This window comes from Ambystoma mexicanum, chromosome 9, assembly GCF_040938575.1.
Source record: "Ambystoma mexicanum isolate Mex_15411 chromosome 9, UKY_AmexF1_1, whole genome shotgun sequence".
NCBI classification, from domain to species: domain Eukaryota; kingdom Metazoa; phylum Chordata; class Amphibia; order Caudata; family Ambystomatidae; genus Ambystoma; species Ambystoma mexicanum.
Genome location: NC_090931.1, coordinates 1,428,699,041 through 1,428,712,042, shown reverse-complemented (window position 1 = coordinate 1,428,712,042; position 13,002 = coordinate 1,428,699,041). Strand labels below are relative to the sequence as shown.

The 13,002-nt window shown below is 47.6% G+C and overlaps 1 protein-coding gene across 2 annotated transcripts in view; it reads right to left on the bottom strand.

Moving 5' to 3' along the window:
* CATIP (ciliogenesis associated TTC17 interacting protein) overlaps positions 1-13,002 on the bottom strand; it is a 430,282-nt gene that overhangs the window by 112,711 nt on the left and 304,569 nt on the right. For both annotated transcript variants that reach the window (XM_069616835.1, XM_069616836.1), the window contains exons 7-8: positions 2,925-3,011; positions 2,010-2,177 (exon numbers count right to left, since the gene is read on the bottom strand). In XM_069616835.1, the coding sequence (XP_069472936.1) occupies positions 2,010-2,177; positions 2,925-3,011 (255 nt within the window). The remainder of the gene's footprint in view (positions 1-2,009; positions 2,178-2,924; positions 3,012-13,002) is intronic.

Genomic DNA, 13,002 nt, shown 5'->3' with positions numbered 1-13,002 from the left:
ACATGAAACTTAACATAACAGGCAGTGCTTGAATGTAGCACTCATTTTTGTCTGAACGTAAGTTACCCTGGAGTGGACTGGCTTATAGGGAGGTCTGGAAATGTCCAGGTAGGCCTCTGCACCCTCACCTGAGCTTCTTTTGTGTGGTAACCTATTTTATTTCCACATTTTCTCATAGGAAAAGTGTTGGGCTTGCTGAGAAAGTGTAATATGGGGCCACTTTGAAAATTATTTCCAGGGCCTCTTCACTGGTTTCGTTCTCATCTCTCTGAGCGAACCTACTCTGTGCCTTGTGGCATCCATATCTCTTCCCCACGTCCCCTCCTACATGGTAGTCCTCAAGGTTCTGTACTTGGTCCGCTGCTGTTCTCACTTGATACTATCACCTCATTTGATCTTTCTTGTCACTTCTACAGGACGACTCTCAGAACTTTTTCTCTTTTTCGTCCTTCTCCGACACCCTTCATTACATACTACTCTCTCCAACGGTCTCTCTGCCATCCATTCCTGGAAGCATTCTAGCTTCCTTCATCTCAATCTTACTAAGACTGAAGTTCTCTTCTTTCCTTTTATTTTACTTTGCATTATTTCTAAGGTGCAACCAAAGTGGCCCGGAGGCATACGGGTGCCGACAAAGCAGAAGGTGTTAAAAAAAGTGAAGAGAGGATGCCTAACTCTGTACGTTATCTTAAAAGATATGTTTAAAGATGTTTCTTAAAACACTCAACAGTTCGAGAGAAACCTTCGGTATTTGCAACATTTTAGCATTGTTAGAGTGGAGAGATCGAACTTCAAGTTTGTTTTTAAGTCTACAGGCTATATATGCAGGGTAAAGCCCTGCCAAAGATTTAGAAGTAACAGTAAGTAACCTGAAATCAATCCTAGAGACGATGGGAAGCCAATGCAGACTTCTGTGCACCTCCGACAGACAGATGTGCATACTTCTGCATTCCCATGATCGCTCTGATGGTACTGTTCTGTACTATTTGAAGTTTAGCGAGTTCTCTTCCCCCCCCCGCCCCCACCGAAAAGGGAACTACAGTAGTCAATCTTTGATGAGATGATGGCTCGGGCTCCTGCGTCCTCTCTTCACGCCTCCTCTGCCCCCACTGCCCTCCTCTTGCCTCTCTTTTTCCGCATCTGCACACAATCTTGTGGTCTCTCTCAATTCTTCTCTTTCCTTTTCCACACAGATTCCAACACTGCCAGCATCAGTTATTTTCATCTCTATAGCATTACTCGTGCCCGTCCTTTCCTTTCATTTTAAGCAACTAAACTTGTTATTATTTCCTTTATTTTTTCTTCTCGCCTTGATTACTGCTTTGCTCTTTTGCTTGGCATCTCTGCTGCCCTCCTTATTACTCGTATATCTGTGTATAATTCTGCTATCTGTCTCCTCTTCTCTTTACCCGCATGCTATTCTATTACTTCTCTCTATTTCCCATCTACTTTTTGACTCTTGCCTTCTCTCTACATTTTCTACAAGTGTATTCATGGTTTCAGTCCACTCGTCCTTTCCTCCTTGATCTCTACTCTCCTACACGTCCTCTTCATTCTCAATCCTTACATCTTCTTTCCTTTCCTAAACCTCCCTATGCCTCAACCCAATTTCGCTCTTTTCCCCTCTTAGCTTCTAAACATTGAAACTCCCTACCCCAACCTGTCCGTTCTTCACCTTTCCTGCATATCTTTCATTCCGATCTTAAAACCAATCTCTTCCCTGCTTCTCCAACAATTTACTTTTTACTTATGCCTGGCCTTCTGATTTTTGTTTGTCATTTGTCCTTATTTCATTTCATATACTGTTTCTGCTGAATTTACTCAACAGCACTTTGATGAAAGAGTTTCATATATCCAAAGAAAATACAACTACTAAAAACAGGTAATGCTACTCCTCCACCAATAGCTCCCAGGCTAAAGAGTATGGGTGTACTGTGAAAGTTCCTGCATCGCACTGTGTAGTCACTGCTTAAGCTTCCACTGGACAGGGTTGGGGTTGAGACACTTACATAAGTGCAGATGCAGAGATTGGACTCCATGTCGAATGCCAGGAAAGTCATGTTCTGTGGGATCACTTGCCGCTTGGCCAGCACCCTCATAAGCAGAATATTAGAACCTTCTGACACAAAGCCTTCCAAAGAGCTCCAGTCGTAGGAGGTGTTCTCCTCCTCCACAACCTGAAAGACAACACGCGTGATAAAGACAGTGACTAGGACTTTGTGTATTTTACGCGACCCACAGTGCGCCACAATTCTCACATGCTGGCCACCCCATTCTTCCAACACCAAGACGGCCACCACTCTAGTAACATACCTCAACCATAATCAACTGTGCACCTGAATAGTAACACGTCCTCATGCAGCTCTGTCAGTGTCTCACCATTTGTGGCTATTCCAGGGATAAGAAATCATTCAGCTCCATCAGTGCTCCTCAGCTCTGACATACATTTGTCCCACACTCTGCTGTTCCGGGACTGAGACATTATACAACTCTATCCATACACCTCTGCTCTGGCAGGACACATCCAACACTCTGCTATTAAGGGGCTAAGACCTCACGCACAATTCTTCTGTACACCTCTGCTCAAAGATGCCATGTCCCCCACCCTAACTATTCCAGAGTTTAGACAACTCCAAGCATGCCATATACACTATTCACAACTAAGACCTCCAATAACTCCACAATTTCATCTAAAACCAGAGATGGTGCCCTTAGGAGCACTGAAGCATTTAGCACTCTTGAAACCAAAGAGACGTTTACAGTCTTGGCTTAGATGAGGCTGAGTCTCAACTCACCATAGGTTACCCCCACTCAATGCCACACAGTCACCGGTTCCATTTCTGAAACCACCCCTAACTTTTCAAGCAGAAAATTGCATGATGAGCAAGGAGATGGAGGAGGGCCCAGAGCTCGGCTCTGCCTACCTCGTCTTGAGTGATGACTTTATTTATGACCAGCTTCTCTCCTCGTTTTACCATGTGTTTATTCTTGTTCAGTTTACTGCCTTGTACCTGTAAATTAGAACAGAGGTGCAGCATCAGTTTCACATTAGAGCTATGAAATGGTGGCTATCAGGAAAGACAGGTTACCGGGAGGGCATTAATCACACCAATATACTGTAAACAGTTCAAAGTTATCCATGCAAGTGGGGTTAATCAAGGGTTGCTGGAGCACAATCGGGGTGCAAGTATTGGGAGACAGACATGGTATCAAGAGAAATCACACAGGGAACAAAGATAATTCAACCAGGTTTTATTAAATAATCAGGATGGTATAACGCCTAACTAACCCTATGCTATGGTGGTATTCCTTGCCTAAAGGAACCTAATGAAAGTCTATGGGCCTGATCATGAGTTGGGCGGTATCCTGCCTGGGATACCGCCCAACTTTATTAGTGTTATCGCCCAACCGTCTGACGGTATTACCGCGGATCACGGGTTGGGCGCTAACTGTTAGTCCCCATTCCCCATTGGGTCAATTAAACCCAATGGGGAATTTTCGGCGCAATTACCCCACGGTAATACCGCCAGCAGTAATTGCGCCAAAAATTGTCATTATTATGGTGTGTTTACCCTCAGCTCTGAGCTGGGGGTAAACATGCCAGACTCGAGATTTGGCGGACCCCTAAATGCGGCGGTAACACCATTTTTGCGCCACAAGCAAATATTGATGCATTTTAGGCACCACCATACCTCCCTGCCGTTTTGAATGGGTAAGGACCCACCTAGAAACAGAGGGAGGCTTCCCCTGCCAGACAAAGTCCCAAAGCTTAGATTGCAAGGTTCTATTGGCGCGAGAGGGGGGCAGTACCGGAGGAGATGAGAAAGCGCAAAGCAGTCTGGGTAGTATATTCATCTTAATGGCAGTACACCTACCAAACCAATATATTTCAGTACGCCTCCGTCGCTCCAAGTCTTGGTAAAGGTCACGAAAGAGAGCCGGGTAATTATGCTAGAAAAGAGTGGCATGTGAGATCGAGTAAGATAAACTCCCAAATACTTAAGCTTATCTTGTTCCCATCGAAATGGGTAAGCACTCTGCAAGGAATGAAGGTCCACTTGGGGTAGCGAGATATTGAGGGCAGCTGATTTAGTATAATAGCATATCCAGAGACCTTGCGAAAAACCTCAAGCTCCCTAGTAACCGCTTCCAGGGTGGACACAGGATCGGTCATCATAAAAATGATATCATCAGCATAAAGGGCCAACTTATTCATAGATCCACAAGTACAAATTCTGGTTATTAAAGGGTTATTTCTTACACTTGCAGCGAGGGGTTCAAGAGTAGAAGCAAAAAGGAGTGAAGATAAGGGACAACCTTGGTGTGTACCTCGGTAAATGGGGATCGGAGCAGAGAGCCTGCAGTTTATTTTAATGGACGCACATGGAACAGCGAAATTAGCAAAGATTATTTTGACAAAATTAAGGCCAAAACCGTCTATTATATTCTTGACGGTTCACAAAACCCTATGTTTTGTTTGACCTTATCCAAACTATGAGTCCCCCTCTCCTGAGTTCTTGGAATCGGATTCTCGAACCGATTTCAAAATACTTGTTACACGTTTTATTATAAAAACATACAGGAACCTTTTCTGGTTTTCTTAGAGGTACATCAAGGGAAGAACCATGTTAAATGGAATACCAACCTTATAACAGAATTCACAGAATCATTTATCAATTTCCTTAGTAATCTGGAAGATTTAGATATACATTTTCGCGCCTTGAAACACTTGTGTATAGGCGCGTTACAAATGCCATATCATATCATATCATTATGTATTCACAATCTATAGCTATCCCGACTGAATTTCCAGGCTATTGTCATTAGTTGGAAGTAAGGGAAGGGTTATCTTACCCAACTGTACTAGACATACATATAATGAAACGATTGCCCGAGCAAAGAAAGAAAAAAGAAGGACGTAAGAAATCAGATTTTTACTCATGGTATAAACTCGGATATGTTCAGATAAGGAAAGAAAAAGATTCAGCAATTATATTTTTTAAAAATGACAATAAGTATGAAAGCTGATTTATACCATGCGGATAGTCAGATTATGTTCAAAGTCTTAAATAGTAATAACTCATCCAGGTTCTGGGACCTAACGAATAAATGTACAATGAAAATTAAACCCCACATAAATGTAATATCAGAAGGTATGTGGGTTGATTATTTTTCCGTAATCTTTAGGCAGACAGATACTTATGCGGTAGACTATGTACATGGTAGTACATGCAATATGGTTCGATATAGTTTGGGAAGATGTCTTTACTACTCCCAACCTTCATGATACGATCCTTGGAATTAATGCTTCAAGAGCCTCTGGACTAGAGAAACTAGCTCCCATTACCTTAAAATATGATCCATCTTTATGGTCTCGTTTACACCACAAATTGTTTATGGAGATTGTAAATAAGCAACTTCTTCCTGCAACATGGCATGAATCATATATCATACAATTTATAAAAAGGGTGATAGATTGGCAACAGCCGGCTATCGTACTATCACCACTCTGGACACGCCAAGTAATGTTTTTGCTTCTATAATGTTAGTGGAAGTAGAAAATTGGGTCACGAAATTACATTTGTTATCAAAATATCAAGTGGGCTTTCGTAAGGGTTTAAGAATGTTTTTAAATGTCATGCTTTTCTAAACTGGCAAGCCAAAGGTTGTGGGGCACTCCCTATTTATATTGCAAGTCTTGATTTTTCTAGTGCTTTCGACAGGGTCGATGGCGATAGATTATGGTGGAAGCTACGTACATGGGCACTTCCTGAAAACTTGATAGGTCTCATTATATTCAGAGACATCTATTAGAGTTGGTTTATCGGCAGAAGGGCATTTAATAAGACCCATCAAAACGGCCCTAGGTCTTAGACAGGGCTGCATCTTTGCCCCAAAGCTCTTCAATCTGTATCTTCTGATATTGACTCTCTTTGGGCCAACACAGGGGACCTTCCAGTGCGTTGGGGCAAGTTGAATTTGCACTAGTTGGTCCGCTCATCTTTCTTCTTCTTGCTGACAGATTGTATCCATCAGCAGTGATTATTGCATACCGAGGCTGGAGCCTCATTACTCCATCTTCTCGGGTTCAGTGTGTAGTCATGGGTTGGATTTCTTCATGGTCTGTGTGGACTTGTCAAAGTAAGGCTGGTTTCACAGAATCTACAACATGAACACTGGCTGGAGTATGCCGATGACATGCTTTTATTCCATCCTACAACCTTAGGGTTCCAAAGAAAACAAACTTTATTTTTTACATATGTGCTGAAAAATAATCTGGGGGGACAAAAGGTCTCTGAGGCAAATGCATTGGGTGGTTGGAGACCAGAAGATGGAATCTGTAAAATGCTTGAAATACGATTTCAAATAAAGCAAAATCCATCTATATTGGCCTTAAAAGACACTATACGTGCTAGAATGTATCCCCTGTTAGCACAATTAAAAAGGGTTTTAGGGCTCCATTGTAAATTCTCGTTAATCTCTCTGAGAAAGTTCTATTGTGAAAAAGTCGTCTCATCACTCCTTTATGGTATTGAGACTAATCTCTATGATACAGGATAATTTTTAACAAAATAGAGGGAATTATATGGAAGAAAGTTTTGGGTTTAACCCTATGTGTGCCTAACCCAATTCTACAACATGAATTGGGCCTTATTTCACTCAGCGCACTGGCAGCACGGAAGAGACTTGTTCTCTTAGCAAAAATGTTGGACCCTAGACCTACATCTCTTTTTGTCGAAATTAATATCAATCTGAGACAAGGAACTAAGAATGCTCACTGCTTTAAGATTATGTATATCCATTAAAAAAGTTGTTGGAGGACATCGATCATGATGTCTCTGAATTGGCCACTAATCCTAGTAAAACAAAGCTTAAGCTATACGATCATTATTGGTGTACCACGGTTGATGCCCCGCATGCATACTACCTTTATTCAGAACCTCCGAAAATAATTAGGAAAAGAGGCGCCCTGCTTAGATATTTGATGATGTTCCCTTGCCCGAAACTGAGACGCATTTATATAAAATGTAAACTTAATTTACTACCAACCCTGGAATGTGATGGTCCTAGGTTTGGCATTCTGAATAATTTAAGATCTTGTCGGTGGTGTGGAGACAATTCGAAAATGGAAACCTTAAAACATATAATTATATATTGGTCCCACTTTTACGCTGAACGGATTATGCACTTTACTGAATGTATATATGTGGATTTTGAAGATGCTGCGGAAACATTGTGAATAGTTTTTTTAAGAGGGAAAAGTATTTCAGTGATTTTAAAACTCTATGTTTTTTAAAGAGATTTTCCACTTAGCCATGTAAAATGATATTTCGAGGGGATTGGGTCCTCCGACGTATTCCATATCTATGACAGGTAATGTCCACAGCTGTGCTGCTTCAGAAAATCTTTGGTGTCTGCATCCTGCGTCGATGACGTCGATGCGCCGTCCCCGAGGACCTCCTCCGATGGCCGACGTCACCTGATGTGATAAGTAGGACGCACGACGCCCATAGCCTCAGTTCCGTTTTTTCCGCTAACGTGTTCACTTCGTGAATCTCGGTACGCCTCGACTCTTTGGAGTTTGCTGTTTTCAATTCTCGGTTCGTTGAACCTGTTCGGTTTTTTTGTGAAAGACCTGTTTGTGGCGATGTCTACTTCGTCTTCAACCCCGCGTCCGGGCTTCAAGAAATGTGGGGACTGTGGGTCCAAGATGTCGGTCCCGGATTCGCACGACGCCTGCCTCTGGTGCCTCGGGGAGGCCCACGATATGGACGACTGTGTCGACTGCCAGTCGCTCACGGCAAAGGCCTTGCGGGAACGCAAGAAGAAGCTGTCGGTAGGTTGCCTTCCTACCCGTCGGCGGGTCGCTTATCCCTCCATGCAAGCGACACCGGAGGAATGGGCTTCCTTCGGGAAGCAGATGCTAGCGATTCTTGAATCGCAGGGCACCGGTCTGTCCGCGCCTCTGAGTGTGGTCGGTCAGCACCGGTCAAGAGACACTGCTCGTACGCCTTCGGGCTCAGGTGGTCAGCACGGCTCGCGGGAGAGGTCCCACTCGGACAAGGGAGCCGTTCTCGACATGCCCGTTCCAGGTCCTGGTCCTCGACGCGCTCGAGACCACGTGAGCCTGTGCCGTCTTCGAAGAAGACGTCGACGCCTGTGGCGCCGAAGTCATCGACGATTTCTCTCGAGGCTCTGCCTCTGAGGGGGTCGTCGATGCTGTCTGCGCCTAGGTTGTCGAGAGACACGCTCGGAGCTCCGGCTTCGAGGCCTGTGTCGATGCTGCCGATGCTTGCTGCGCTGCAGCTGACGTCGACGCCGATTCGCTCGACGTCGACGCCATTTCTGTTGACGCCGGCTCCGACTCGTTCAGCGCCCTCGACGCCTTTCAAGGTGGTGGTGTCAGAGGGGCCCCGTGGCATGGGGTTTGCCCCTAGAAAGGCTCTGGCTAAGGTCAGGTACTGCTTTGGACCCCAGTTGTCTTCCTCTCCCCGCCTGGAGTACATTTCAGAGGGTGATGAAGGCTCTGATGACGGCTTGGTTCCGGTTACGGCACCAGATGAGCTTTTCTCGGGCCATAGCCAGTTTGATGACCTGAGGCAGTCACTGCATGATGCCAGTGGACTGGACACCTCTCCGGAGGTGGAGTTTTGTAGGCCGGAGCCTGGCACTCATGCCGATTCTTCATATCGGCGCCTTATGTCTCGGGTCACCGAGTATTTGGGTTGGTCAGCTCCCCCAGGGGAGTTCGTTCAGGATGATTGCACGGACATCCTTGATCTTGGTCCCCCCACCCGGTTTTGCCGTTTCATATGGCTCTGCAGAGAAGGGTGGCGGCGGCTTGGACTGCTTCGGAGAGTCTCCCGGCAGTGGGCAAGTCTTTGTCGCGAAAATACTGTCCAGCCAGTAGCGAGCCCTGCTACTTGTCCAGGCACCCCACTCCGGAGAGTTTGGTGGTGCAGGCGGCTACGGCCCCGGCGAAGCAGGCGTCGTATCCTACCATCCCTCCGGATAGGGACGACAAACGTTTTGACGGCTGGGCGAAGAAAGTGTTTTCTTCAGGGGTTATGGCGCTTCAGGCGGCCAACTCCATATGTGCCTTGTCTCGTTTCACACACACTCTGTGGAACTGTGTTGCATTAGCGGCTGAACGTATTCCCGAAGGGGACGAACGGGATGGTTTCCTTGCTATGGTTCAGGATGGCAAGGATGCCATGTGTGAGGCCATTCAGTCGGGTTTGGACATGGCAGATTGTGTCAGCCATTCCATGGCGGCGAGCACCGTAATACGCAGGTTTGCGTGGTTGCGGAAGTCTGGGTTCGCTCCTCATGTGCTGTCCCGGCTCCTCAACATGCCCTTTGACGGTGAACACCTTTTTGGCAGCAAGGCTGACAAGAGCCTTGAGAGGTTTCAGACCTCCAAAGCTGCAGCGAAGTCGTTGGGCGCTGCAGTTCGCCAACCTCCGCCATTTCTTCCTAGGGGACAGCAATGGAGGGGAGGTTCCTTTCGCTATTACTCGTCCTTCAGTAAAGCGAGAGGAGCTAGCAGTCAAAGGGGCCACCGTAGGAGTGCCAGAGGTGGAAACAAAGGTACTCGAGGTGCCAAGGCCGCTCAGGCAGTTGCCTCTTTGGCCTCAGGCAACGCCGCAGCCGCTACCACTCAGTCATGAGGCCAGGTCTCATGGTTCGCCGGTTGGGGGAAGGCTGGCGCAGCATCTTGTAGAGTGGCAAGCCATTACTTCAGATGTGTGGGTTCTGAGATCATAACCCACGGCTACTGTCTTCCTTTCCGGCAGAGGCCTCACGACAATCCACCTGGGAACCTCTCTTTGAAGAGTCCGGATCCGCTCCTTGCGCAGGAAATTCAAGCCCTGCTGGAGAAAGGCACCATAGAACTGGTGCCTGTAGCGGAGAGGAACAAGATATGGTATTCCCCTTATTTTTTTATTTCGAAGAAAGACGGGGGATTGAGACCCATCATGGACTTGCGCGGTTTGAACAAACTCCTGAGGAAGGACAAGTTCAAGATGGTTACTCTCTCTCAAGTCCTCCAGGCCCTTCAACTTCAGGACTGGTTGGTGTCTCTCAACCTCAAGGATGCTTACTTCCATGTGCCGATCCATCCCAAGCACAAGAAGTACCTGAGGTTTGCGGTTGGCGACTCGCACTTTCAGTTTCGGGTCCTGCCGTTCGGATTGACCTCCGCCCCAAGGGTTTTCACCAAGCTCATGGTGGTGGTGGCAGCGCATCTCAGGAAAGGGGGGATTCACGTCTACCTCTACCTGGACGATTGTTTGATCAGGGGGAGCTCTCCCGAGCAAGTCCTGGATCATCTGTCCGTCACCTGCCACTCCCTTCACAAGCGGGGCTTCTCCCTCAATATAAAGAAGTCCCATTTGACACCAACGCAGCGGCTCCAGTACATCGGAGCAGTGCTCGACACATCCCTGGGGCAGTGTTTTCCTCCCCAGGTGAGGGCTTTTCACATTCAGCAGATGGTGCACAAGTTTCAATTTGCCCAGAATCTCCCAGCGTCCGAGTTCTTGAGACTGCTCGGCCTCATGGCATCCTGCATTCTTCTGGTGCCAGAGGCTCGTCTGCGGATGAGATCTTTGTAGTGGGCACTCAAGCTCCAGTGGTCTCAGTCCTCCGGCAGGCTGTCCGCCCCTGTTCAGGTGCCGCCCTCGGTCGCCCAGGACCTTCTGTGGTGGGCCGTCGAAGGCAATCTGATGAAGGGGGCCCCATTTTGGCTGCCCTGGCCGGATGTGACGATTGTGACGGACGCATCCCTCACGGGATGGGGAGCTCATGCCAACGAGTTGACAGTCAACGGTCGTTGGTCTCCGTCGGAGTCCAGATTCCATATCAATCTGTTGGAGCTGAGGGCCGTCAGGCTAGCCCTGAAGGCTTTTCTGCCGACTGTGCGAGGAAAGAGTGTCCTGATTCTAACGGACAACACGGTGGCCATGCACTACCTCAACAAAAAGGGGGGGGCAGGGTCACTTCCTCTGTGCAGGGAGGTGATGCAGCTCGAGTTCTGGGCCATCCAGCAGGAAGTTTCGATCTCGGCTGTTCATCTGGCCGGAGACGACAACGAGATGGCGGACGCTCTGAGCAGGCAGAGCACGATCTCTCATGAGTGGGAGCTGGCTCAGGAGATTCTCCTGGAGATCTTCGCCCTTTGAGGGACCCCTCAAGTGGATCTCTTCACCTCCAGTGTCAACCGGAAGTGCGAAAGGTTTTGCTCGTGGGAATTTCCTCCAAAAGGAGCCTTAGGAGTCGCTTTCGTGGTGGAGTGGTCATTCCCACTGCTGTACGCGTTTCCTCCAGTCCCCGTCATCCCGCAAGTACTGCGGAGGTTACGGAGGTTCGGTTCCCGGATGATCCTCATTGCTCCGGCGTGGGCCCGGAGGACGTGGTACCCGGACCTTCTCGACTTGTCCATCTGCCCTCCACGTCGTCTTCCCTACCGAGACGATCTGCTCTCACGGGAGGGGGGTCAGGTTCTCCATCCAGAGGTCATATCCCTCAACCTTCACGCTTGGCTTCTGAAAGGTTGAGGTATAAGGATTGGGACCTCCCTGAAGACGTGATGGAGGTGTTGCTCTCGGCCAGGCGGCCGGCAACAAAGTCTCTGTACTGTTGCCGTTGGAGAAAGTTCTGCGACTGGTGCAGAGTTAAGAATGTGGATCCTTTTGAATGTGACATTCCCATGGTTCTGTCTTTTTTGCTTTCTTTGGCCCACAGGGGCTTGCAAGTGGGGACCATTAAAGGTTACCTGGCGGCGCTGTCCATCTTTAAGCGCTCGTCTGAAGAATGTTCCTATTTTAAGATTCCTTTAATTTCGCAGTTTTTGAAAGGGCTCACTAATGTGTTCCCTCCGTCACCTTTTCTGGTGCCCGGTTGGGATTTGAACCTTGTTCTTAAGTTTCTTATGGGTACTCCGTTTGAGCCTTTACATTCTTGGCCTTTGAGGCTGTTAACTCTGAAAACTGTGTTTTTGGTTGCGGTTACTTCCGCTCTCAGAGTGAGTGAGTTACAGGCACTTTCAGTTAAGCCACCCTTCACTGTGTTTCATAAGGACAGGGTTATCCTTAGAGTTCGTCCTTCTTTTCTTCCGAAGGTGGTTTCGGAATTTCATTTGAGCCAGAAGGTTGTTCTTCCGGCGTTCTTTCCTCCTCCACATCCTGGTAAGGAAGAGGAGAGGCTCCATAGGCTTGATCCTAGGAGAGCGTTGAGCTTTTATATTTCGCACATGTCCCGGGTCAGAGTGGACGATCAACTTTTCATTGGTTACGCTGGAAAGCGTTTGGGACAAGCTGTGACGAAACAGACTTTGTCTCGTTGGATTATTTTAGCTATCTCCGAGTGTTACCGCTTGGCGGGTAAGGACCCTCCGGCTGGCTTGCGGGCCCATTCTACCAGGGGAGTGGCTGCGTCTACTGCCCTGCAGAGGGGCGTTCCTATTCGTCACATCTGTGATGCAGCCACCTGGGCTTCAGTACATACTTTTGTACGTCACTACTCCCTCGATTCCATCAGAGGGCAGGATCTGGCCTTTGGCAAGGCAGTCCTCTATTCCGCAATTTGATTGGGCATGCTAAATTTGTGTTCTAAATTCTTTCCCACCTCTTTGCTTGGTACTGCTTTGGGAGTCTGTCATAGATATGGAATACGTTGGAGGACCCAATCCCCTCGAAGAACAAGTTACTTTCTTACCTGGTAACGTTCTTTCGATGGGATGGTCCGACAACGTATTCCATAAATTTCCCTCCCTACCTTCCCCGCTGCAGAATTTCTTTTGCGATTGCAGCTTGCGTTCCGCAAGGCTTTGTGTGTCTGACTGGCAGAAAACTGGTGGCACACGTTCTGGGAAAAAAACTATAACTGAGGCTATGGGCGTTGTGCGTCCTACTTATCACATCGGGTGATGTCGGCCGTCGGAGGAGGTCCTCGGGGACGGCGCATCGACGCAGGACGCAGACACCAAAGATTTTCCAA